General features: G+C 41.7%; 2 protein-coding genes and 2 non-coding genes across 4 annotated transcripts; all 4 read right to left on the bottom strand.

Annotated features, from left to right (window-relative positions):
* Window positions 1–322: 322 nt before the first annotated feature.
* On the bottom strand, window positions 323–7,380 carry LOC139556133 (ribonucleoside-diphosphate reductase subunit M2-like). The gene is made up of 10 exons (XM_071369689.1): window positions 7,107–7,380; window positions 6,829–6,900; window positions 3,142–3,288; window positions 2,841–2,957; window positions 2,561–2,694; window positions 2,166–2,260; window positions 1,957–2,090; window positions 1,735–1,839; window positions 1,370–1,483; window positions 323–674 (listed from the first exon to the last, which is right to left on the bottom strand). Exons 1-10 carry the CDS (start codon window positions 7,197–7,199, stop codon window positions 522–524), a joined length of 1,164 nt encoding a protein of 387 aa, XP_071225790.1. The 5' UTR covers window positions 7,200–7,380; the 3' UTR covers window positions 323–521.
* Window positions 873–1,012, bottom strand: LOC139556785 (small nucleolar RNA SNORD94). Its single transcript, XR_011671260.1, has one exon. It is a non-coding gene; the product is annotated as a small nucleolar RNA SNORD94 (small nucleolar RNA).
* On the bottom strand, window positions 2,380–2,518 carry LOC139556783 (small nucleolar RNA SNORD94). The gene has a single exon (XR_011671258.1). It is a non-coding gene; the product is annotated as a small nucleolar RNA SNORD94 (small nucleolar RNA).
* Window positions 7,381–11,645: 4,265 nt separating the features above from the next.
* LOC139556132 (Krueppel-like factor 11) lies at window positions 11,646–16,416 on the bottom strand. Its single transcript, XM_071369688.1, has 4 exons — window positions 16,236–16,416; window positions 14,371–14,643; window positions 12,827–13,790; window positions 11,646–12,694 (listed from the first exon to the last, which is right to left on the bottom strand). The coding sequence occupies exons 1-4, from the start codon at window positions 16,278–16,280 to the stop codon at window positions 12,399–12,401; spliced, it is 1,578 nt and encodes a 525-aa protein (XP_071225789.1). The 5' UTR covers window positions 16,281–16,416; the 3' UTR covers window positions 11,646–12,398.
* Between the last annotated feature and the right edge of the window lie 11,403 nt (window positions 16,417–27,819).

Below are 27,819 nucleotides of genomic sequence, written 5' to 3'. Positions count from 1 at the left end.
TTGATTTACCTCGTCAGCTCAGGAATTCGATCCAGCACTGACCCAAAGCTCTAACCACTAGGCTACCTTAGGTGGGTTCTTGCCTAAATTCATAAACTTGTTTTTAAATAATTTCCCCCAATGGCCCAATGACTTTCTTGCCCAAATTTACAATGCAATATGCATAAGTGGTCTGATTATATTACAACATATTTCCTATACACTTATCCTGTAGCATACTACTGCATGTCTTACATATTAGTAACATCCTATTATCCAGTCATACATTTTTACTTTAGTGCCAAGATTGAGAGTGTCAAGTAAAACAGGGTTAAATGCTGCATTGGATTTTTAAAATTTAATTACAAAAAGTAAAGATAAAATTTCAACAAAAGTAGTGCACTACATGGGGAATAGGGTGCCATTTGAGATGTGGTACGGTGGTCGGTCCGGTAGCATCTAGTCTGGGCCATGTCCTTTTTCAAGTATTTACAGTTTCAAAAAGTCTAATGTCAAGGGCATCTTGGGGGCCTGTTAGAGGTTTAGAAGTCAGCATCCAGCCGGAAGGAGTTGTCTGTGGTGCCAGACATCACACCCATTCTCTGGTACTCCCCTACTCGCTTCTCAAAGAAGTTAGTCTTGCCCTCCAGTGAGATGTTCTCCATGAAGTCAAAAGGATTCTCCACTCTGTAGATCTAGAAGAGAAGTTAATTGGTGTCTGCTAGTGGAATTAAAATGCTTTCATTAACCCCACACATTTCTAGTAGCCAGAGTGCCTGTCTGTGCAATCAAAGTCAACTCATTGTCATGTTTGGGTTAACAATGCACAATGGTGCTGGCAAGAGCACATACAGATCTGGGACCAGGCTACATTTAAACTACAGCTTTACAGGCAAGACTCAGTCAGGCGTCTATATCGTGTTGGCACCCCCCAGTCAGCAGACCACATGCCCACTGAGCTGAGAACCAGCACCAACACTCAGCTCCCATTATCAGCTGAGGTACGTACCCCTGCGCTTCTCATCATTGCTAGCCCATGTCTATCAATCACAAGAAAATTAAGTTGACTAATGGTCCACGGTCACAGGTAGCCCAATTCTGATCCCCACCACTAATTGGACTTTTGACCAATCACACCAGATCTTACAGAGCTGATCAGTCAAAATATCCATTTGAAAAAAGATTAGAATTAGACTGCCCATCTAAACGTAGCCTTAGAATTACAACAGGTGTTGGATTGAACTCATTCTCCATATCAAAGGAGAAAACATGAGGGACCGCGTGCACCCAAAACAGCACACATCTCCCTTACATAGTGCACTGGTCAAAGTAGTGCACTACATAGAAAGTGGGTTGCCATTAGGGACTGACCCATAGACTACCATCTCACCTTGTCAAAGCCCAGCTCCAGCATCAGCCTGTCAGCCACAAACTCTATGTACTGGGTCATCAGGTCACAGTTCATACCAATCAGCTTTACTGGAAGGGCTTTTGTCAGGAACTCCTGAAATGGGAACAGACATCAGCATTTATTCACTAATTCAGATCTTTAATATTCAAAAGGTATATATAATTTCCTATTAAGCACAATTAGGGACATGTGTTCCAAATGGCTTCCCATTTAGTGCCCATAGCTCTGTAGTGCAGTATCAGACAGCTAGTGCAGTATAGGGAAAAGGTGACATTTGACTCGCATACCAAGAATAGGCTTAATCCGAGTCAAGGCAACAGGCCCTTATTGTTTAATCAACATACCTGCTCAATCTCTACTGCATTCCTGATGAGCTTGGTGACGGTCTCCTTTGAGGGCTTGTGCACCAGGTGCTTGAACATGAGGCAGGCAAAGTCACAGTGCAGGCCCTGGATTTAGACAGAACTAGTTAGTAAGAATGCTGGTGGTAGTGACAATTTCAACCAGGTTTGCCCTCTGGGATAATTGTGTAGAAGATTTTTAATCAACATAGTGAAAAGACCCACCTCGTCTCTGCTGATGAGCTCATTTGAAAAGGTCAGGCCAGGCATGAGCCCCCTCTTCTTCAGCCAGAAAATGGCAGCAAAGGACCCAGAGAAGAAGATCCCCTCAACAGCAGCAAATGCAACCACACGCTCACCTGGAATACAAGCAACATCATTACCAACTGATTGACCACAACAATCCTGTGCAGGTTTTTAAGAGATGTACCTACCAAATTCAGCATCTTTGTTACCGATCCAGTTCAGGGCCCAATCAGCCTTCCTCTTCACACAGGGGAGAGTTTCAATGGCATTGAAGAGGTAGTCCCTGTATGACAAAGTACATTGTGCACATTCTCAGAATGTTTAAGGCTGCACTACAAAATGCTTAATAAATTGCTTAGGGGTTTGAAATATGGGCATTGGTAGAGTACATTTTACTATCATGAGGCTCAGTCAGGCGTCTATATCGTGTTGGCACCCCTCAGTCAGCAGACCACATGCCCACTGAGCTGAGAACCAGCGCCAACACTCAGCTCCCATTATCAGCTGAGGTACGTACCCCTGCGCTTCTCATCATTGCCAGATAACCATATTTGTATTTACATACTAAATATCCAATACTGACCTCTCTTTAGGGTCTTTGATGTAGGTGTCAATGAGCAGGCTGTACATCTCAGAGTGGATGTTCTCCATGGCGATTTGGAAACCATAGAAGCATCTTGCTTCCGTCACCTGGACTTCCTGTGTAAATCGCTCCACCTAGTGGTGAAAAGGAAGTAAAGGCAACAAATTCCACACTTGAATACTGGATGAGTTGCCATTTTCTAACCCTCAGATCAGTAATTTCTGACAGTGTATAGTGAAATAATGATTTTTTTTATTGCATGCATTCAAGATCAACTTACCAGGTTCTCATTGACAATGCCATCACTAGCAGCAAAGAAAGCCAGTACATGAGAGATGAAGTATCTCTCCTCATCCTTCAAAGAATCCCAGTGCTGCATGTCTTTGGAAAGATCAACCTGGAAAACAAAATATGAAAACCAATTTTTAAAAAGTCCTGAAAAAAGCCTGAATGCATGTGAATTTGTCTGCACCGAGTCAACGGTTTAAAAACTGGTTGGTATGGAAATAACTACATATTGAATCGTAACATGTAATTTACGTGTAAAACAGAATAAAATGAACGCATTAAGTTGGACATGCCTCCTCAGCTGTCCAGAATGAAGCTTCTGCCTTCTTGTACATTTGCCAGATGTCATGGTACTTGATGGGGAAAATGACAAACCGGCGCGGATTTTCTTTCAGGAGTGGCTCTTCTGTGTTGAATTTCTTGACATCTTGGGGCTTAACCTGAAAGAATGCACATAAGTGAGATTACTGGTAAAATGTTGCTCAGGTAAACGAGCATATTCCTCAATGTTAGAATATAAAAAGAGCATAGAATTAAAAAGGGACGTTTTAAATACATGTACACAAGAAAAATTCTAAAAGGCCTCCCTTACCAGTTTATGTATACGGGCAAGATTACCACAAAAAAATTATAGACCGCGCTAACGTTAACCATTGTAGCTAGCTAGAGCACATCAATACAGAGACATTCCTGTGAATACAAGGCAATGAGACATCAACAGCAATGACTCCTAATACATTTTCCCAACTAAGTTTCACAGCTTGAGGGATTTATTAAAAAAAAAGTAACAGTTCAAAGAAAAAAAAAAAATGAATTTTCCCACCCCATTTACAGTAGAAAATATAATAATGTTAATAAAATAGTTATGATTGGAGTTACAAGGATAAGCATAATGCCATTTAACAAAGGTAAACAGGTAATTCTGAAGATTTTACACACAACCATTCACGAATTTCAAACTATAGTTTACTAGAATGCTCTATAGATTCTGAATCAGAGGAACAAAAAGACATTGTCAAAATTGATTCTTTTGTCCAAGAAATCATTAACAGGGTAGATGGAAGAAAATATTTTTAAAATAGTTTAACTTGAGATGACTCGACAATTAAAGGTAAAAGCTAGCCGCTTTTGACCATAGCATGTGTCGGTCACTTCCATAGCGATATGTTGAATTATAATACAAAAGCGGCTAGCAGGTGCTTTGGTGGAAGAGTGGGAATACATCTCACAGCGAGAACTAGCCAATTTGGTGTAGACCATGAGGAGGAGATGCACTGCAGTACTTCATGCAGCTGGTGGCCACACCAGATACTGATTGTTACTTTGGTCTCCAATTGTCCATGTAAAGAGTCTATTATTAACTATCAGTCCATCTCAAAGCAGAAGGTAAGATAGCATTGGCAATACCTTCTTTGTAGACCAAAAACAATAACTAATATCAGGCCAATTGATAGAATTCTGGAGTCGGGTAATCTGGTCCAGGAGATTTACCTATAGGCATTTGTTTAATGGCTTGGTCCAACTCAGTAATATCTATATCAGAATCAATTTATTAAACCTCTCTATAGGCTTAACTGAATCAGTCACCTTCTGAAAGATGAGATTGTTAGTGAACTGTAGAAAGGGTGTATTTTCTTAATAATTTCAAGGTGACAGCATTTCATGAATTATGTAATGACACTATTCCTAGTCTGCCTACTCTTCTGCAAATTAAAGAAAGGTGTTATTCCCACCCTTTTCAATCGATTTGGCCTTTGAACAGATGAAAGCGCCCTGTTCCTTACCATTGTATGTGTCACCCAGTTCAAATAGGCATTTAGCAAGCTCTGCTTTTCCACCTTCATTTAAAATTAAGTTTATTGCTCAGCCTGTTAAAATAATAATAATATCCACCTGCTTGGAAAATCTCTTCCAAAGTAGCATTTTACCAGTACTGATGGCAAGACATTGAATTTAATACATTTCCCATTAGAAGTGCAGAATTTAGACAGGTCTCTGATAAGAGCTTAAGACTAAACAAAACAACTCATTCTTTAAAAAGGAAAGAGTTAAATTCCCAGTATGCTTTAGAAAATAGTCACCATCAAAACAAAAAGAAAGAATGTAACAATGGTCTGTCAGAGGAGCGGAGGAAATACTACATTCACTGACAAGATTCATAAGATTGTAAGTATCCTTATTACATTCCTTAGATGTGTTAATTAGGTAGCTGTTGTGGAATTGTTAGATTGCTGCCCAGTCAGAACAAGCATTTCACTACACTCGCAACACCCGCTAACCATGTGTATGTGACCCAAAAAATCTGAGATGCCAACCAATAATCAATTCTAGATTTTAATTGTCTGTTACTAGTTGTAGAGTTAAACCAAGAAAGTTGTTTTAAAGTTTGATTCTGAGAACGCCAAATATCAGAAAGTCAGAGCAGAAATGTTAAAACAATGGGCTGAATGCCTGGTGGGATACCTATTCATTCAGTCATCAGGAGCAACAGTCACCTCCAACCATAATGTTATCTGTAGAATATTTGTTTTTTTAAACCCAATTAAAGATGTTCAACCCATTGCGAAGTCCTACATTTTAAGTCAGCATCTGAGGAATGTGTCTCTTGAAATAAAGAAAACAGTTGGACTTTAAAAATTGCCTTGCGTTTTAAGTTATGTAAACCCCTTGTGTTCAAGGATATAAAGGAAAGAGAAATGTTGAATAATAGAGTTTCCGAGAAAGAGTTGTCTTGTCTAGAAAAAACAGGGACTCGCAAAAATTATAAAGGTAGATACAAACGCCCTTCAAGTCTACTTGAACATTAACGACCATAAAGGAAAATAAATGGTTAAGTCGTGTAATAACATATTAATAGTTTAGATCTTCAATTGGACTCAAACTTAAAATAAATCTGAAAATAAAGAGAGTCACATACATAATATCGATCTTGAAACAAAATGAACGAACTGATCTTAGTATGCCATCAAATGAGAAACAAAAAACACATTTAGTGCTTACGTTGATTAATGTTCACATCCAAAACTCGCCAATACAAACAGTATGGCCCTAAGCAATATCACCTATATGCGGTGTTCAGATAAACGATTACGTGAATAAACTCACCAGTTGAAACAGTATTAAGATTCACTAGCCTACTGTATAAGCAGGCCAACTCAAAGCATAAATCAGTCAGTCACGTAGCTCCACCCTGTGGACGTTAATGACAGAAAACCCCTCGTGAAAGATGCCGCCCGCGTCTCTTTTATCAGGGCACCAAATGTATTTTTCAACAGGTTCACATCAGTGGTAATATCATTTAATGCCTGCTGCATTAAACTCTGTAGTTTTGGAAACGTTTGCAATCGAGGGTATTTTTTAGGAATCCTCTCAAAGGCATTCAGCCGAATAGCTTGTTCGTCAAATTTTCACCTCGGCTAATGTTACTAGCTAGCCTTGGCTGAACTTGCTTGAAGTATAACGTTAAGTGGAAAAGTGATGTTAGGTAAACCACCAGACAAAAAAAAAATGTTTCAAAGACTACAAAAATAGTACTTTTAACTGTTCGTCGTCAAACTCAAATTAGGGCTTGAATTCAATTTAAAGTTCAGGAGCTCAGTTTAATGCGACCACTCACTCCGCCATCTTGTCACACACCGTCAAGACAAAGGCTGTCGTAACATGGATTGAGTGGAAGGCTACTAGCTAGCCTTATGAAACAGCGAACAGCCAACTTGTGTAACTAGTCATGCAAATGCGGAGCTATTTAAAACATTGCTTGCCTTGCTTAAGTTTAGATAGTTAGGCGCATACTGTAATCATGACTTGATGGCTCACCAGCTTAACGTCAGCTAGCTAGGATGAGAAACACTTGGCGCCAAATGACCACCTCAAGATCAAATTCTAGCGAATTACCAGGCTAATTACATAACTCATGACCCTGTAAAATTGTCACTTTTCATAAACTGTTTGAGCACTTTTAGCAAGTCTTGTTCACTCACCTCAGAATCATCAGCAAAGATTTTGCGCGCGGTTCTTGAGGCCAGAATCCGGGTATTGTTCAGGCTAGGAGGCTGCATGAGGAAACATTTAAAAAGGAGATTCCGTGACACATTAATTAGTTAACTAAAACCGTGCTTCCTTTAGATTCAATTAAATAATGTGCTAGACAGACGTGACCATTAGACTTGCCAGAACGTTAACTAACCAGTTGAGGTCACACTCACTGACAAACTGCTTAAAATACAAAGTTAACGTTATGTCCGAAGTTCAAACGTACCGTGTTTTCTTTGTCAACCAGCGAAATGTTGTCCATTTGAGTGGTGATTGCATTGGTGTTCTTCTTAGAGAGTGGTGAGCGAGTTGTAAGCATTTTGAATGACAGATAGGTGATACAACAGAATAAATTAAATCTAGGTAAAATTGCACAGGGGGAAAAAGAAATCAAATGTATTCACGAACATATGCAGTACAACAAGCTCATGGAGTTTCCCTGACAGATCAATGCCGCAACTGAATTACAACGTTTGGAGTTCCCTATTTATTGAAATTCTGGCGGTCGAATCGAAGCAGCCAATAGAAACAAAGTTGATGGTCGGTATTTTCATTTCCGGTATGGCGGAGCCAATCAGATTGCAATTCTCTCACGCGTCACTTCAACGATTGCGGGAAAATTCGAAGCTTTTTTGATGGTTATAAAACCGTGAAAGGAAGGAGTTACACAATGTCAAGAAAAGGCGCGCGAATGTGAAACAATAGAGCTAGCACACTTTGTAACTACGGTTTAAAACGTTGAAAATACAAAATATAATGTCATATATAAAGTTCGAAATTAGTAGAAAAATGCAACGTTGTTAAGCAAGTTTAGCTACTATAACAAGCTGGATGAATAGCTAATGTTAACAAGATTCGACGGATTTATTTGACTAACAAGCAGTATAAAATGTAACTGCAGTCAAAGGGATTTTATAACTTGCTTGAAACTGTGGTTAAGTTGCCATTATAGAAAAGGCCTGCAAACAAATTGTGTTTATCCGCTATTACGGGTGCAATCCATTCTGTTGATGTGGCCAGCTAGCTTGTTTCGCTAACCCTACTCAACGAATACAATGTAGCTAAACGTTTAAATGGCTCAAGATATCTATATTTGTTTACATTATACACAGACAAAGCCCAACTTTCATACCCAAGTTACTATTTTCCTGATATTTAAGCAGAAAGACCAATTTAGCCAACCTGGTCTCAGAGCATTTCGTATGTTATGTATTCATTTGTGGATGTCTATCACCCATTTAGTATGGATTGGCTTGACCGTAATCTTACTTTCATTTTAGCTAAATCTGTTTAATGTAGTTGCAGAGGAGCATGATACCATTTGGAAATAAATAATGCTACCTGGATGAAACAGTAGTTTTACATTTATTCTGGTGTGATTCAAGTCATGTTGGTATTTTTTTTATTTTGGCCAATCAAATTTGTGATGACAATCCACTGTTTTGATACGTGCTGCTGGGCACAAAGTCAAAAGGAGACAAAAGACGGTCAAAACAATGAAGTTGGCCCATGAAGATCCTGTTGAAATGAAACAGCTCATTCGATTGGTTGGGAGATAAGGTTGCACTGAAAAGTAGGACAACGAGTAGTTATTTGTCTTACCAGTGCTACTCTTTACTATACATATCTAGATTGTCTTCCATATACGGATTAACCATTTCCTCCGAACATAATGGGTACTGTTATACGGAATATTAGAAATGTTTGGCTGTGTGACAAACTTCCCAATGCGGATGCTTGCGATATTCAATTAAAACAAAACCATTGTAATATATAAATTGCGCAACTGAATACATTCAACCCAACTCCACTGAATCAGAGAGGTGCAGGGGGCTGCCTTAATCGACGGCCATGTCATTAGCGCAGTTGCTGTGGGTTAACTGCCTTGCTCATGGGTATAACAGTATATTTATTTCCGGGGGATTTGAACCAGTGATCTTTCAGTTACTGGCCCAACGCGCTTAACCGCTAGGCTATCTGCCGTTAGCCTAACCTCAGTCACCTCATATGCAGAAGGCTGTGGGTCAACCATCCTGAATGAACAAATGGGAACGTGTGAATGCTACCTTGTCCTCCCACAGACGCATCTGGTCAGCGTGGGTGATGTGGTATTTACAATTGTTATTTTGCAAGTCATCTAACCAACTTGTCTAATTCATTCAATATATAATTCATACGGTTACACATTATTTGTTATTTTATTAATCAAACATACTCAAAGTAGGTAAATATGATTAAGCTTTTTGGTCATTATGTCACTTTGCCATTAGAAAAAAATTATTAAGTACAGGATGAAATAGTCATATATTTAGAATTATATTGCAAAAGCTTGACAAAAAGTGCTACGTTTAGGTGTGATATGATGGTGTGTGTGTGTCTATAAACTTACGAACTGGAAAGCTGAAAAAAGCATTTCTTTACTCACAGAAATTGTACTTAATTTTATTTTCACTGAGTGGCGTTGTTGTCCTATATTTTAGTGGAGCGCTTACATGGACTGTCGATCTGTAAAAGAAATGGGCGGGTACCGTGTTAGCCAGTTAAAATCCTCTGATCATTTCAGCTGAACGGTCGTCTCCAATTGGTCGCGCCCCTCTTAGCACTGTAAAATACTGCAATTTAATTAGTGGAACGTTGTTACTGGGTGGAGTGGAGAGATGGGTATTCGAAATCAAAGGGGATCTAGTGCTATTGTGAAACAACACTAATATTGTTGTCAACACTGCTGAGATCTTAGAATTAGGAATTACAATAATTTAATAGGATCTATATTAGAGGTCGACCGATTAATCGGAATGGCCGATTAATTAGGGCCGATTTCAAGTTTTAATAACAATCGGGGATTCAATCTTGCAACCTTACGGTTAACTAGTCCAATGCTCTAAACACCTGCCTTACATTGCACTCCACGAGGAGCCTGCCTGTTATGCGAATGCAGTAAGAAGCCAAGGTAAGTTGCTAGCTAGCATTAAACGTATCTTATAAAAAACAATCAATCAATCAATCATAATCACTAGTTAACTACACATGGTTGATGATATTACTAGTTTATCTAACGTGTCCTGCGTTGCATATAATCGATGCGGTGCGCATTCGCGAAAAAGGACTGTCGTTGTTCCAACGTGTACCTAACCATAAACATCAATGCCTTTCTTAAAATACATATTTTTAAACCTGCATATTTAGTTAATATTGCCTGCTAACATGAATTTCTTTTAACTAGGGAAATTGTGTCACTTCTCTTGCAACAGAGTCAGGGTATATGCAGCAGTTTGGGCCGCCTGGCTCGTTGCGAACTGTGTGAAGACTATTTCTTCCTAACAAAGACAGCCAACTTCGCCAAACGGGGGATGATTTAACAAAAGCGCATTTGCGAAAAAAGCACAATCGTTGCACGACTGTACCTAACCATAAACATCAATGCCTTTCTTAAAATCAATACACAGAAGTATATATTTTTAAACCTGCATATTTAGCTAAAAGAAATCCAGGTTAGCAGGCAATATTAACCAGGTGAAATTGTGACACTTCTCTTGCGTTCATTGCACGCACAGTCAGGGTATATGCAACAGTTTGGGCCGCCTGGCTCATTGCGAACTAATTTGCCAGAATTTTACGTAATTATGACATAACATTGAAGGTTGTGCAATGTAACAGGAATATTTAGACTTGTGGATGCCACCCATTAGATAAAATACGGAATGGAATGGTATATTAGATAAAATACGGAATGGTTCCTTATTTCACTGAAAGAATAAATGTTTTGTTTTCGAGATGATAGTTCCCGGATTCTACCATATTAATGACCTAAGGCTCGTATTTCTGTGTGTTATTATGTTATAATTAAGTCTATGATTTGATAGAGCAGTCTGACTGAGCGATGGTAGACACCAGCAGGCTCGTAAGCATTCATTCAAACAGAACTTTCGTGCGTTTTGCCAGGAGCTCTTCGCAATGCTTCAAGCATTGCGCTGTTTATGACTTCAAGCCTATCAACTCCCGAGATTAGGCTGGTGTAACCGATGTGAAATGGCTAGCTAGTTAGCGGGGTGCGCGCTTTTAGCATTTTCAAACGTCACTCGCTCTGAGACTTGGAGTAGTTATTCCCCTTGCTCTGCATGGGTAACGCTGCTTCGAGGGTGGCTGTTGTCGATGTGTTCCTGGTTCGAGCCCAGGTAGGGGCGAGGAGAGGGACGGAAGCCCTACTGTTACACTGGCAATACTAAAGTGCCTATAAGAACATCCAATAGTCAAAGGCATATGAAATACAAATGGTATAGAGAGAAATAGTCCTATAATTCCTATAATAGCTACAACCTAAAACTTCTTACCTGGGAATATTGAAGACTCATGTTAAAAGGAACCACCAGCTTTCATATTTTCTCATGTTCTGAGCAAGGAACTTACACGTTAGCTTTCTTACATGGCACATATTGCACTTTTACTTTCTTCTCCAACACTTTGTTTTTGCATTATTTAAACCAAATTGAACAGGTTTCATTATTTATTTGAGGCTAAATTGATTTTATTGATGTATTATATTAAGTTAAAATAAGTGTTCATTCAGTATTGTTGTAATTGTCATTATTACAAATAAATAAAATCGTCCGATTAATCGGTATCGGCTTTTTTTGGTCCTCCAATAATCGGTATTGGCGTTGAAAAATCATAATCGGTCGACCTCTAATCTCTATGGATGAGATTGAGAAATAGCGTTGGGTGTTTCATCTTAAGTTATTGAGAAAATATAGACCATACAACCAAGTTTAGTCATGTATTTTATTATGAAAAAAACAATGGGACTCATAATGACCATTGCCTACATTGAAAGCTAGTAAAACTACACATAGGGACAGCACTTTTCTCAGCGTGACCATATCTATAGAATTCATTCATACATTGATTACTCATTATTAGTATGGTGAAGCTTTATAAAGTATTTAGTATTTTATTAAGAAATAATATGAGGTATTTATACTGGTTATACTGTATCTGTAATAAAACTAAAACAAAACGATCAAGCTATCAAAAACAGCACTTTTTAAAACAAATGTTTATTAAATAATATGCAAAGCAAGAAAGTAGGTAGTATCACAGTGAGGAATACTGTCCACTGACATGTTTAAAAATATCAATAACATATATTGACGTCTTGTCAATACATGCAGATTGGAATACACATAACAATCATATATATAGATATTCATATATACATATTTACAATCACAGAGACCAATAGTAACAGATACTGTAAGCACAACGCAAAGGCTTTGGCAAAAAGAGTGCATACATTTTGCTAAACATTACATACTGTATACATATTACATGAGTAAACATAATTACATATAGAGATCAAGGAAGTACAAAACAAGCATAATTAAAAAATCCAGTGCAAGGTCAGTTTGTTTCTGTCCATGAATGTGTAGCAGCCTATGGTTTTGTTTCATTTTCTCCTTGGTCTTGTGTGGTCGGTGGTGGGATATTGTCCTGAGATGACCGTACGGCCTGGGAGCCCCAGCTAATTGAGGGAAGGGACCAGCACACTGAGAGGAAGTTTGGAGCCACTCGATGGGCCCTTAGATACCGTCATCTTGTGGAGGTCGCGGACTTCAGCCGGCCAAGTGGAGGTCCTCTTGGAGGTCATGTGTCGGCGAGCATGCTTGGTCAAGTGGTCGCTGCGCATGAAGCGCCGATCGCACACGTTACACACAAACTTCTTTTCACCGGTGTGTGTTCGCCTGTGGCGGGAGAGCTCGTCGGAGCGGGCAAACTTCTTGTCGCAGCCCTCCCAGTGGCAGCTGAATGGTTTCTCACCTGGTCAGGAGGGTAGAAATGGAAAGCATAAGTACATCAGTGGAAGATAACACACTACATATTCAACATGATCATTCATCTAATTGCTATTGGGTAGAATACTCATTAGTGTCGTATTGAGTGGGTATCTACCAGTGTGAGTTCTGAGATGAGCCTTGAGGTGGGAACTTTTGAAGTAGGTCTTCTTACAGCTGGGGAAGTTGCAGACGTAGTTCCGTCTGCGAGAGAAGTCTGCTTGTGTGGCATTGCTGCTCTGCCCTGAGGGCATGTAAACTGGAGCTGGGGCCAGGGGCAGGAGCTTTGTGTTACCCAGGGTCATTACAGTCTGTGCGCACAACGGAGCCTGGGACACGGGGGGCTGGGGAACCACAAACATCACCGTCCCCTGAGTCACTGAGGAGCCCACCAGCTGCAGCGACTGGGGGAAGGAGGGTGACTGGGGTAGTATGGGCTTTCCCCCCCCCTGGGTCATCTGGACTGGGCCTGCCTGGACGAATGCAGAGATCATCCCTGTCCGCCCGTTGACTGGAAACACCTGGCAGAGGACCTGGGAGCTGGGAATGGGGGGTGAGGACCGGGAGGTAGCGGTGGACCGGGAGGTGGCGGTGGGCTGGGATGGGGACCTTTGGGTGGGAGTAGTAGAGGGGCCTGTGCTGCTGTCAGGTAAGGATGGACTGCCTTGATCCTTCTCTACCTTAACACACAGACCAGTGCTGCAGCTCTGTGGTTCAGTCTGCATAGGAACGGCCTCAGCCAGAAGGGTTGCAGTAGGGTTTCTGTTGGAGTTGGTGTCTGTGTGCTGCCCTACGAGGGACTGAGGTGGAATGTTGTTGCTGGGCTGTGTGAGGGCCCTGTCAGCAGTGTGCCGGATGACGCTGGTCACCATGGCTCTGCTGGGCAGCTCTGGAGCTCCAGAGCTCTTGAAGATGGGGACCGTACCAGGTCGTTGGTCCAGGAGAAGGGCATTTTCGCAGGGAAGACCTGCACAGAGTCTAGGCCGGGTTAAGACTGGTCTGGGGCCTGAGCTGGCCAATGAGGTGGTGAGGACAGCTGTTGCGGTCTCGGTAAAGCTGGGGCTGTGAGGGGGGGTCATGCACTGGGAAAAAGAAAGAGAAACAGGAATTAAACATGTAAACTGTCAAATGTGAAACAAACCAATTTAATAAAATAAAAAAAGCTTATTGTAGTTTTGATTGATTCAAATTAGTTTTGGGGGCCTCCCGAGTGGCGCAGCGGTCTGGAGACCCATGAGGCGATGCACAATTGGCCCAGCGTTGTCCGGGTTAGGGGAGGGTTTGACCAGCCGGGATGACCTTGTCCCATCGCGCTCTAGCGACTCCTGTGGCAGGTCGGGCGCATGCACGCTGACATGGTCGCCAGGTGTACGGTGTTTTCTCCGACACAATGGTGCGGCTGGCTTTCAGGTTAAGCGTGCATTGTGTCAAGAAGCACTGCGGCTTGGTGAGGTTGTGTTTCGGAGGACGACCTTCGCCTCTCCCGAGTCCGTATGGGAGTTGCAGCAATGGGACAAGACTGTAACTATCAATTGGATATGACAAAAAAAAGGGGTAAATTGTTTTTTTCTGAATTCAGGCTACTAGGCTACGTTAGCATAAAACGTGATCTTCCAGTATACATTTTAAACACAGTAGCCTACATAATGAGATTCCACATACCAGCGATGAGAGTGCGATCGGGTCCTTGGGGGACTCGATGATCTCAGGGTGCAGGAGGAGAGAGTCGCAGGAGTCCGAGGTAGGGGTCAGGGGGCGTGGCTTGTCGTTTGATGACCTTTGACCCCAGGAGCTCATGCTGACAAGTGCCTCGGCGGCCTCCAGGTCATGGTACTGGAAGGTGCTGCAGCAGGACTGCTCACTGTTGTGCCTGTTCCTCTCCATCATCATCACCCTGATGTCCATTACATCAGCCTGAGGGAGGGAGGGAGGCCACTGGGAAGATGCAAAGTCAATCACCATTACATCACATTATATGTCCCAAATGGAACCCTATTCCCTATATAGTGCACTACTTTTGACCAAAGCCCTATGGGCCAGTAGATCGGACAGAGGGAGGCCACACCGTTAACCTCCATCAGGGAACCATTGGGACCAGAAATCGGCCTGGGCATTTCTGACATGGACCATCCCTTTTTTTCCTTCTCGGGGCCCCCATTATTAGCCAAATAAATCATTTTATTTAGACTGTCCCAATAGGCTAAAGATGGACCAGCCCATCTGGCATTTTTCCGAACTGCCAGTCCGTTTCTTATCACCATGACAGCTCAATAACTTCTGATGGTTGCAGACTCTTCCAACACTGACATTTACAGTATCTCACTAAATATCTCTAGTCCTACTACTGCAATGGTTCCCTCAAAGATCATATAAGCATCTCATTACCAAGGTTCATTGAACAATAATGGACCAAGGGAGAAACATCAGACTGTTTTGAGTCCCAAGTCATGAACCATAGAAGCCTCAAAATGGTGGAAACGCCACATAGACAGTAGTCAATGAACAGGGGTTGACTATTCTCCTAGATGTGCATGTAGTGCAGTGGGCTGGCATCTGCTGAACGCTAAGTTGCACATCTTGAAGAATACTCAGTTGCTGAATGCACAGTGCGGCTGCTAGCTGCCTCAGAGGCTTGGAGAGACAGAAAAGGAGAGGGGCCCCACTGCAGCGTTGTGCAGCCATTTGAGCAGGTGGGTGCACCCAACCCTACCAGCTCCCAGTAGCTCACATAACATTGGATTTGGGAGGCAGGGGAACCTCCCATCACCAAAAATAGACCTGTGAGTGACATACACCACTGTAAACTATGGTGCACGGGAAGTCTTGGGTTAAGTTGAGAATCCCCCCCCCCCATTTAACTACTCTTGAGGACTGAGGACACTCCCCAGCATTAATAGCCAGTCACTTTGTTTTGTTGATACCAATGGAAGCACTTTATAATCCAAATTCAACCTTCATCCAACATAGATTATAAAATCAGATACAAGCAATTAGTCAATCAATCAGTTGTCTACTTATGACCAATATGTTCAACCAAGCTCACAGGAACAAAAGCCCCATAGCAATACGCCAAAACAGTCACATTAGCCTAATTGAGCACAATAAAATGTCACATTAGCCTAATTGAGCACAATAAAATGCAGAAATAGGTGTACATTTGGCTACTAGGGGCAACGGTAACGTAATACCATCACATAACGAACAATCTAATTACAAAGTAATACAATGTAACAATGCAGTGATATAGAGCAGATACAATGTAGCAATATGTGACCACACAGTTGATACAGTGGCTGTTGGGCAGGGATACATTAGTTTCAATCTGACCTCAAATAAACCAGGCTCCCTGTGCGAAAAAACTCCACGGTCAACTTGGGCTGCATGCTTTAATCATTGCATGTTATAATACTGTAATACGTCTATGGCAGTCATCGGTATTTTGATGGGCTTTGTTATAAATAGCTGAAGATAACAACTTAATGCCGTTAGTTAATTAGCCAATTTAAAGTAAAAATCCATCAACTTACCCGACAAGGTTGCTCTGAAATCAGGGGTGGTGTAAAAGTCAGCATAGGAAAGTACGAGTAAAAATAACAATAGAGATACTAGCAATGCGAACACTCAATGAGACATGAGCACACAAGTATTGCCGCTGCCAACAGCGGACTGGCCTCAGCTGAGTGAATCAAAAGCAGAGACAAAAAAAAACAGAAACAAAATTCGTAATAGACTGGCTGGTGGTAACATGTTACCAATCAAAAACAAAGGTGTAGCGGACGCCGTCCAATCAGAGCGCAGGCAGCGCGTGATCAGTACGTGATTGTGGGCCTATTGGAGGAAAGAGGGTGCGTGGCTGTTGGAGGGCGTGACGGTGGAGTCAGCGGTGTCAGAGTAAACCCAGTGAACTCCGTGCTCGAGAACTAGAGGAAAGGTTGAAACAGCGAACAGGCGAAATCGTGAGATACTTGCACGCGTCTGGCTTGCTTTGCCAGGGGAGCGCGCGCCAAGCGGGTTTGCGCAAAATGGGGTACACAAAGAAATTAATAGAGAAACTGTCGAATATAGGCTACGTGAGCTTCGAAAATAAAGAATTTAGCACTGTTTTTATGTGAAACAATTTATTGCGCCTTTGTTTTTATTATAGATGAATGTAATTACCGTGTAATAACTGGTGGAATAAATACTTGTTACTCAGTGAATAAGTGTACATAAATGTTAATCAGTCAGGATTCTCAAATTAATTTGAGATTTATTTTAGAGAAACAGTAATAAGATAGTGTAATTATGGTATATGATAATATGTGTCATTTTCTGAACTATGGGAAAACGGGGGGGGGGGGGGGGGGGTCAAAATATAGATGGAGCTTCATTGTTTGGAAATGCATCTATAGACTATGAAGAATTTTGAAAAGTTGCACCAGTATCCATAGTAAACAAAAACAATCCCACGATGTTTTAAATTCATCAAAGTATGTGCCTGATCAAACAGGATCACAAAACAGTGTATGGAACTATTTCAGTATCACAGAATAGTCGAAGAATAGGAAATACCAACAAAGGGCGTTTGATGGCCGAAACACTATGAGAGATGTGCAAATTACTCAAGTCATAATATACATGATATGTATATTTCAGCTTTGTTTATACATTCAATGCCTCTTATTGTTTTGCTGTGCCGTTTTCCTTTTCTCCGGTCTCTGAATTTGCACCCCACTCTACCTCCTCCTTTCCCCTCCCCCAACGGGCGAACCCAAGGAACCCAATGACTCCAATGCGTTAAGGTTGTAAACAGGCTCCCGATAAAGAATTTCAGGGCGGGGCCTCTGAAGTAGGGAGCTTCACCCCCTTTGTTGTGGATGTATATTAACCCTAAAAAGGGCCTTTGTATTTCACTCCGTGCTGTCCAGGCTTGAGCACATGCCACATCCAGGTCCAAAGGGCTTTGTTCCATCTGATAGTGAAGTGAACAACAGAAAACGAGCACCACTTCTATAACTAAGAAAATCCAGAAAGAATTATTCAGAGAAACTATGTTGTAGGGATCTTTGAGGGTTGAGAGAGAATCAGTCAGTCAGTCTGAGATGGAGGCAACAGACAAAGCTTTTTCTCACTCCCTGCTGGCTCCCTGGAGATTGTATTAAGCAAACAGAAAGAAACATTGTCTCAATCTATGTGGCAACCAAAGAGAATGAAGTTGTTGTTTAGTGGAAATCCATTCAGGTGTCTGACAGCTTTCTTTCTCTACACATTTTAAGACAAATCACTGCAGAAAATATTAGACCACCCATTTCTATAAGATTCTAAGGGTCCTTCCTGATTTGTGATTTCCTTACAATGATAATGACAATCAAAGTATTAAAGCAATGAACGTGTTTCCCTGCCTTGTATGAAATTGTATTGGTGTGAATTTTATGCTTTCACATCAATTTGACAATTCACAAAGAAGACTTTGTTCACACAGACACACGTATTCACAGGAAAACATCATAGATATCCATTCCAAAATAACTAGACAAGTCTTGTCGTGGGGGAAATAATGATGTCATCTGAAAGGGTGTAGCTTGGGTTGAGATGAGTTCAATTTGGGATAGATCATAAAACAATCTCCAAGCAGTCGCTTTCAGTTTTATACACTCTTATCGGGATCTGTTTCTGCAGGGGTTGGACTATGTAGTGTTAACTCTCTCACACACACACCTCTTCATATCACTGTGCACCTTTCTTTTCACTGTTACAGATGAGGCCAGAACAATCCAGTCTCATCTTGTACACACAGCGAGTTCTCTTCATTCTGTAGATTGTGTTGTTCTAAGGCAACGCATAGCAGTAGAGGCTATTGAGGGGAGGACAGCTCATATTAATGGCTGTAACGGTGTTAATGGAATGGCATCAAACACATGGAAACCATGGAAACCATGTGTTTGGTGTATTGGATACCATTCCACTAATTCCGTTATGCTATTACCACGAGCTAGTCCTCCCCAATTAAGGTGCCACAAACTTCCTGTGACGCATAGCACCTGTTGAGGCTGTGGGTGTAGAAGGCATTATAATGTGTGTGTGTGTGTAGTAGAAGACTGTTTGGCTGGGAGTTTTAGGGTGACACCACACTGCGAGCCAAGGGTGGCCCTGGCCCGCTATGGAGACAGCTGAGAGAGAGCCAAGAGACTGGTGGAAGGGGAGAGAGAGGGAGGTGCTGGGAGGAGAGTGAGGCTGAGGTAAACTGAATGAACTTCGATACACACACTCACGCACACATGCACACACACCATGCCTCCAGACTCCAGTAGAGGGGTGGGAGTGCACATATATAACCTCTTCAGCTGACAGCCACTCCCTGCTAATATACACTGAGGGAAAACAGATCTGGCTCCAAACTACCCTGCTGACCCGACATATACACTTCTGACATTTTATAATCATAGAATGTTTAAAGCATTGCCTTGCTTTAAAACAAACTCATTTGGATCTTTTATTTTTCCTGGATCTTTTGTTGGATCTTGACATCAATATAGCAACTGTATAACCAACTGGTGGAATGATGCTAAAATGTCACACTTACATAAGCCTGACCTCAATAGGATCACACATCAAATCTAGCGTTTTCCAAAACATCCTTTGGGGTGCCCGGGGATGAAAGTCATGTAATTTCTTACGAACAAGGAAGTCATTGTTCAACAGAGCCAAATGTCAACCCCAGTTTCTGAGTGATCTACATTCAGGGTTGGACTGACCATCTGGCATTTCGTGCAAATGCCAGGTTGGCTGGTCCATTTTTAGCCCAGTGGGCCTGTCTGACTTGTTTGTTTTTTGTGCTAAATGATCATTATCTGGCTAATAATAGGGGCCTCAAGGAAAGAAATTGTCCAGTGTGTTAGAAATGCCAGGGCCGATTTCTGGTTCCAGCCCGCCCCTGCTTGCCAACGCTTGCTAGACTCTGCCTGGCGTTTGATAGGATGGTTATTATGGTGAGAGAAAAAAACTGAACGGAAGGAGGCCAAAAAGAAAGCAAAAGTTAATTTGACCCAGGCTGAAAAGACTTGGCTTATTCACCAAACTTCTAGGCAAGGGTGTATATAATATATACTGAACAAAAATATAAATGCAGCATGTAAAGTGTTGTTCACTTGTTTCATGCACTGAAATAAAAGATCCCAGAAATGTTCCATATGCACAAAAAGCTTATTTCTCAAAAATATTGTGCATACATTTTTTTATATCCTTGTGAGCATTTCTCCTTTGCCAATATAATCCATCCACCTGACAGGTGTGGCATAAAAAGAAGCAGATTAAACAGCATGATCATTACACAGGTGCACCTTGTGCTGGGGACAATAAAAGGTCACTCTAAAATTTGCAGTTTTGTCACACAACACAATGCAACAAATGTTTCAAGTTTTGAGAGAGCGTGCAATTGGCATACTGACTGAAGGAATGTCCACCAGAGCTGTTGCCAGAGAATTAAATGTTCATTTCTCTACCATAAACCACCTCCAACCTTGTTTTAGAGAATTTGGCGGTATGTCAAACCGGCTTCATAACCGCAGACCACGTGTATGGCGGCGTGTTCATGAGCAGTTTGCTGATGTCAACCTTGTGAACAGAGTGCCCCATGATGGTGGTGGGGTTATGGTATAGGCAGGCATAATCTACAAACAATGAACACAATTGCATTTTATCAATGGAAATTTGAATGCACAGAGATACCGTGACGAGATCCTGAGGCCCATTGTGCCATTCATCCGCCTCCATCACCTCATGTTTCAGCATAATAATGCACGGCCCCATGTTTCAGCATGATAATGCATGGCCCCATGTTGCAAAGATCTGTACACAATTAATGGAAGATGAAAATGTCCCAGTTCTTCCAGGGCCTGCATACTCACCAGACATGTCACCCGTTGAGCATGTTTGGGATGCTCTGGATTGACTTGTACAACAGCGTGTTCCAGTTCCCACCATTATACAGCAACTTGGCACAGCCATTGAAGATGAGTGGGACAACATTCCACAGGCTCATATCAACAGCCCAATTAACTCTATGAGAAGGAGATGCTGCTCTGCATGAGGCAAATGGTGGTCACACCAGATATTGACTGGTTTTCTGATCCATGCCCCTACCTTTTTTTAAGTGACATGTGACCAACAGATGCATATCTGTATTCCAAGTCATGTGAAATCCATAGATTAGGGCCTAATTTATTTCAATTGACTGATTTCTTTATATGAACTAATTGTTGCATGTTCCGTTTATATTTATTTTTCAGTATTCAGACCCCTTGACTTTTTCCACATTTTGTTACGTTACAGCCTTATTCTAAAATTGATTAAATACATTTTCCCTCATCAATCTACACACAATACCCCATAACGACAAAGCGAAACCAGGGTTTTAGACATTTTTGCAAATGTATTAGAAATAAAAAACAGATACCTTATTTACATAAGTATTCAGACCCTTTTCTATGAGACTCAAAATTGAGCTCAGGTGCATCCTCTTTCCATTGATCATCCTTGAGATGTTTCTACAACTTCTGTGGAGATGGGAGAACCTTCCAGAAGGACAACCATCTCTGCAGCACTCCACCAATCAGGCCTTTATGGTAGAGTGGCTAGACGGAAGCCACTCTTCAGTAAAAGGCACATGACAGCCCGCTTGGAGTTTGCCAAAAGGCACCCAAAGACTCTCAGACCATGAAAAACAAGATTCTCTGGTCTGATGAAACCAAGATTGATCTCTTTGGCCTGAATGCCAAGCATCACGTCTGGAGAAAACCTGACACCATCCCTACTAGAGGTCGACCGATTAATCGGTATGACCGATTAATTAGGGCCGATTTCAAGTTTTCATAACAATCGGAAATCGCTAATTTTGGGCGCCGATTTTGCCTATTATTATTATTTTTTTTTTTTACACCTATATTTAACTAGGCAAGTCAGTTAAGAACACATTCTTATTTTCAATGACGGCCTAGGAACGGTGGGTTAACTGCCTTGTTCAGGGGCAGAACGACAGATTTTTACCTTGTCAGCTCAGGGATTCAATCTTGCAACCTTACGGTTAACTAGTCCAACGCTCTAACCACCTGCCTCACGAGGAGCCCGCCTGTTACGGGAATGCAGTAAGAAGCCAAGGTAAGTTGCTAGCTACTATTAAACTTATCTTATAAAAAAACAATCAATCAATCAATCATAATCACTAGTTATGGTTGATGATATTACTAGTTTATCTAGCGTGTCCTGCGTTGCATATAATCGATGCAGTGCGCATTCGCGAAAAAGGACTGTCGTTGCTCCAACGTGTACCTAACCATAAACATCAATGCCTTTCTTAAAATCAATACACAGAAGTATGTATTTTTAAACCTGCATATTTAGCTAAAAGAAACCCAGGTTAGCAGGCAATATTAACCAGGTGAAATTGTGTCACTTCTCTTGCGTTCATTGCACGCAGAGTCAGGGTATATGCAACAGTTTGGGCCGCCTGGCTCATTGCGAACTAATTTGCCAGAATTTTACGTAATTATGACATAACATTGAAGGTTGTGCAATGTAACAGGAATATTTAGACTGATGGATGCCACCCCTTAGATAAAATACGGAACGGTTCCGTATTTCACTGAAATAATAAATGTTTTGTTTTCGAGGTATTTTCCGGATTCGACCATATTAATGACCTAAGGCTCGTATTTCTGTGTGTTATTATGTTAAAATTAAGTCTATGATTTGATATTTGATAGAGCAGTCTGACTGAGCGATGGTAGGCAGCAGCCGGCTCGTACGTATTCATTCAAACAGCACTTTCGTGTGTTTTGCCAGCAGCTCTTCAAGCATTGAGCTGTTTATGACTTCAAGCCTATCAACTCCCGAGATTAGGCTGGTGTAACCGATGTGAAATGGCTAGCTAGTTAGCGGGGTGCGTGCTAATAGCGTTTCAATCGGTGACGTCACTCGCTCTGAGACTTGGAGTAGTTGTTCCCCTTGCTCTGCAAGGGCCGCGGCTTTTGTGGAGCGATGGGTAACGATGCTTCGAGGGTGGCTGTTGTCGATGTGTTCCTGGTTCGAGCCCAGGTAGGGGCGAGGAGAGGGACAGAAGCTATACTGTTACACTGGCAATACTAAAGTGCCTATGAAACAGTATAGCTTCCGTCCCTCTCCTCGCCCCAACCTGGGCTTGAACCAGGGACCCTCTGCACACATCAACCACATTCACGAAGCATCGTTACCCATCGCGCCACAAACGCCACGGCCCTTGCAGCGTAAGGGGAACAACTACTTCAGAGTTACGTCACCCGATTGAAACGCTATTAGCGCGCACCACCGCTAACTAGCTAGCCATTTCAGATCGGTTACACTCACCCCCCATTTGACCTCCTTCTTTTCCGCAGCAACCAGTGATCCAGGTCACGGCACCAAATGTAACAGTATAGCTTCCGTCCCTCTCCTCGCCCCAACCTGGGCTCGAACCAGGGACCCTCTGCACACATCAACTACAGTCACTCACGAAGCATCGTTACCCATCGCGCCACAAAAGCCACGGCCCTTGCAGAGCAAGGGGAACAACTACTTCAGGTCTCAGAGCGAGTTACGTCACCCGATTGAAACGCTATTAGCGCGCACCACCGCTAACTAGATAGCCATTTCACATCGGTTACACCTATAAGAACATCCAACAGTCAAAGGTATATGAAATACAAATGGTATAGAGAGAAATAGTCCTATAATTCCTATAATAACTACAACCTAAAACTTCTTACCTGGGAATATTGAAGACTCATGTTAAAAGGAACCACCAGCTTTCATATGTTCTCATGTTCTGAGCAAGGAACTTAAACGTTAGCTTTCTTACATGGCACATATTGCACTTTTACTTTCTTCTCCAACACTTTGTTTTTGCATTATTTAAACCAAATTGAACATGTTTCATTATTTATTTGAGGCTAAATTGATTTGATTGATGTATTATATTAAGTTAAAATAAAAGTGTTCATTCAGTATTGTTGTAATTGACATTATTACTAATAAATAAAAACATGTTTTAATTTTTTTACATTTTATTTTATATCGGCCGATTAAATCGGTATCGGCTTTTTTGGTCCTTCAATAATCGGTATCGGCATTGAAAAATCATAATCGGTCGACCTCTAATCCCTACAGTGAAGCATGGTGGTGGCAGCATCATGCTGTGGGAATGGTTTTCAGCGGCAGGGACTGGGAGACTAGTCAGGATCGAGGCAAAGATGAACGGAGCAAAGTACAGAGAGATCCTTGATGAAAACCTGCTCCATAGCGCTCAGGTCATCAGACTGGAGCGAAGGTTCACCTTCCAACAGGACAACAACCCTAAGCACACAGCCAAGACAATGGAGGAGTGGCTTCGGGACAAGTCTCTGAATGTCCTTGAGTGGCCCAGCCAGGACTTGAACCCGATCGAACATCTCCGGAGAGACCTGAAAATAGCTGTTCAGCAACGCTCCCCATCCAACCTGACAGAGCTTGAGAGGATCTGCAGAGAAGAATGGGAGAAACTCCCCAAATACAGGTGTGCCAAGCTTGTAGCATCATACCCAAGAAGACTCAATGCTGTAATCGCTGCTAAAGGTGCTTCAACAAAGTACTGAGTAAAGGGTCTGAATACTTATGTAAATATTATATTTCAGTTTTTAATTTTTAATAAATTAGCAAACATGTCATTATGGGGTATTGTGTGTAGATTGATGAGGGGAAAAAACTATTTAATCAATTTTAGAATAAGGCTGTAACGTAACAAAATGTGGAAAAAGTCAAGGGGTCTGAATACTTTCCAAAGGCATTGTGTGTGTGTGTGTGTGTACAGCATATCTCCCTATATAGTCCCTATGGGCCTTGCTCAAAAGTAGTACACTATATAGGGAATAGGGTTCCATTCAGGACAGAACATATATTTTTTATGTGTGGGATGCAGCCTACTGATACCCAAATGATTAAGAGACTCCAGAAAATAAACGTTTTAGGTTGTCAATAAATTGGTTAGCAGTAAGCACAGGGGCTATGCAGCGTGGGTGGGTGTGAGACGAGAGAGGATGCTAGGAGCTCTGGGCAACAGATGTGATGTCCCCCAGGGACACTGAACAAACAGTGGTGGGCTCACCGACCAAGGCAGAACTCTCTCTCTCTCACACACACACACAGGGAAATGAGCGCCACTTCAGTGCACCTCACTAACAGAGGTGCACTAACACTAACAGTGTGTTGAGGTGGGTGGGATTCTGGAATGTTGGGAGGGCTTGACTCAAGCACTGAGATGTAACATGCTTGCTGTATTGCGTACTGTCCACACTCCCTCTCACCCTAAACTCCCTTAGTGGAAGTGTATGTAAGAGAGGAAGATGCTTCCAGTATCATCTCTGTTGAGTCCTGGGGCGAAATATCTCTGGTTAAAAATGTAACCACGGTAAAGAATTACTCAGCACTCCGAGAATGTATCTAACACCCTCACATTTTTTCTTTGTCTGAACCCTGCAGGCAGGCAGCATTCTGACTGCCAGTTAGACCATGCAGCTAACAATCGACACCGTCAGGAGAGTTGGGCCCGAGCTAAGACCTACAAGGACTTGCTAAATCTCACCAGGGTGAATGTGGCCCACGCCCCTGGGGTGAAGAGAGGGCAAAGATTGGCTCAGACTGCAAAGGACAATTGATGCACCCAAATGGCACCCTATTCTCTATAGGCCCTGGTATAAAGTAGTGCACTAAATAGGGATTAGAATACCATTTGAGACTGCACATGGACAAGTATTTAGTATTTTATTAGGATCCAATAAAGGCTGCCTCACTCTGCTGTACCGCACCACTCTCAGCACATAGGCTAGGCCTACAGTACATCCTGTTTGTCAGACTCATTTAACACAGAACAACTACAGTTGAAGTCCGGAAGTTTACATACACCTTAGCCAAATCCATTTAAACTCAGTTTCTCACAATTCCTGACATTTAATCCTAGTAAAAATTCTCTGTCTTAGGTCAGTTACGATCACCACTTTATTTTAAGAATGTGAAATAATAGTAGAGATTTATTTCAGCTTTTATTTTATTTCTTTCATAACATTCCCAGTGGGCCAGAAGTTTACATACACTCAATTAGTATTTGGTAGCATTGCCTTTAAATTGTTTAACTTGGGTCAAATGTTTCAGGTAGCCTTCCACAAGCTTCCCACAATAAGTTGGGTGAATTTTGGCCCATTCCTCCTGACAGAGCTGGTGTAACGGAGTCAGGTTTGTAGGCCTCCTTGCTCGCACACTTTTTCAGTTCTGCCCACAAATTTTCTAGGGGATTGAGGTCAGGGCTTTGTGATGGCCACTCCAATACCTTGATTTTGTTGTCCTTAAGCCATTTTGCCACAACTTTGGAAGTATGCTTGGAGTCATTGTCCATTTGGAAGACCCATTTGCGACCAAGCTTTAACTTCCTGACTGATGTCTTGAGATGTTGCTTCAATATATCCACATCATTTTCCTTCCTCATGATAAAAATTCCCTGTCTTAGTTCAGTTAGGATCACCGTTTTATTTTAAGAATGTGAAATGTCAGAATAATAGTAGAGAGAACGATTTATTTCACATAATTTTCCTTCCTCACGATGCCATCTATTTTGTGAAGTGCACCAGTCCCTCCTGCAGCAAAGCACCCCCACAACATGATGCTGCCACCCCCGTGCTTCACGGTTGGGATGGTGTTCTTCGGGTTGCAAGCCTCCCCCTTTTCCTCCAAACATAACAATGGTCATTATGGCTAAACGGTTCTATTTTTGTTTCATCAGATGAGAGGACATTTCTCCAAAAAGTACAATCTTTGTCCCCATGTGCAGTTGCAAACCGTAATCTGTCTTTTTTATGGCGGTTTTGAAGCAGTGGCTTCTTCCTTAATGGAGCGGCCTTTTAGGTTATGTCGATATAGGACTCGTTTTACTGTGGATATAGATACTTTTGTACCGATTTCCTCCAGCATCTTCACAAGGTCCTTTGCTGTTGTTCTGGGATTGATTTGCACTTTTCGCACCAAAGTACGTTCATCTCTAGGATACAGAACGCATCTCCTTCCTGAGCGGTATGACAGCTGTGTGGGCCCATGTTGTTTATACTTGCGTACCATTGTTTGTACAGATGAACGTGGTACCTTCAGGCGTTTGGAAATTGCTCCCAAGGATGACCCAGACTTGTGAAGGTCTACAATTTCTTTTTCTGAGGTCTTGGCTGATTTCGTTTGATTTTCCCATGATGTCAAGCAAAGAGGCACTGAGTTTGAAGGTAGGCCTTGAACTACATCCACAGGTACACCTCCAATTGACTCAAATGATGTCACTTAGCCTATCAGAAGCTTCTAAAGCCATGACATCATTTTCTGGAATTTTTCAAGTTGTTTAAAGGCACAGTCAATTTAGTGTATGTAAACTTCTGACCCACTGGAATTGTGGTACAGTGAATTATAAGTGAAATAATCTCTGTAAACAATAGTTGTAAAAAATGACCTGTGTCATGCACAAAGTAGATCCTAAAAGTCCTAACCGACTTGCCATAACTATAGTTTGTTAACAAGAAATTTGTGGAGTGGTTAAAAACGAGTTTTAATGACTCCAACCTAAGTGTATGTAAACTTCCGACTTCAACTGTAGCTGTACAACATATTTCACAATGGTTGTGAATGTGATATAATTTAACGGATATTTTTGTGACACAATAGTTTTTAATCACAAAAATTATCACAAAACTATTTTACCGTCTCCAAAGCACTTATCATTATTTTTTAGAAAATCTCTGTTGTATCACAAACGTTGTGCCAAAAATTGTACATCAGTTGTACAACGTGCCTAAGTGTCTTTAGAAGCCAGACTGCATGATGTTCAGGACTAAAAGAGCTGTGAGAAAGATAGTTCTCAGGCAGATTTTATTTTACTTTCTCAATCTAGAGGGCTATAAAACACTCTCTGATGTGGTTCTGTTCCTTTTATAGTGTACTACTTTTGATCAGAGCCCTAATCACCAAATCTGCACAATCTCTGCTTCATGCCTCGTTGATGCAACTCGGTTCTCCTACAAAACACACAATGTCCAAATAAATGCTTAGTCTGAAGAA

The sequence above is a fragment of the Salvelinus alpinus genome, chromosome 27 (genome assembly GCF_045679555.1).
Source record: "Salvelinus alpinus chromosome 27, SLU_Salpinus.1, whole genome shotgun sequence".
In the NCBI taxonomy this organism is placed as follows: Eukaryota; Metazoa; Chordata; class Actinopteri; order Salmoniformes; family Salmonidae; genus Salvelinus; species Salvelinus alpinus.
The sequence above is the reverse complement of the archived record's forward strand: the minus strand, read 5'-3'. Positions and strand labels throughout refer to the sequence as shown.

Bases quoted from the DNA above. Each gene is read 5' to 3' on its own strand.
- LOC139556132 (XM_071369688.1), bottom strand. From the start codon at position 16,280: ATGCTGACTTTTACACCACCCCTGATTTCAGAGCAACCTTGTCGG. The intron at 13,791-14,370 runs GTATGTGGAATC...TCTTTTTCCCAG, and splicing joins CGATCGCACTCTCATCGCTG to TGCATGACCCCCCCTCACAG. The intron at 12,695-12,826 runs GTAGATACCCAC...CCTCCTGACCAG, and splicing joins TCATCTCAGAACTCACACTG to GTGAGAAACCATTCAGCTGC.
- LOC139556133 (XM_071369689.1), bottom strand. From the start codon at position 7,199: ATGCTTACAACTCGCTCACCACTCTCTAAGAAGAACACCAATGCAATC. The intron at 2,695-2,840 runs GTAAGTTGATCT...TTTCACCACTAG, and splicing joins GCATTGTCAATGAGAACCTG to GTGGAGCGATTTACACAGGA. The intron at 1,484-1,734 runs GTATGTTGATTA...TTCCCATTTCAG, and splicing joins ATGCAGTAGAGATTGAGCAG to GAGTTCCTGACAAAAGCCCT.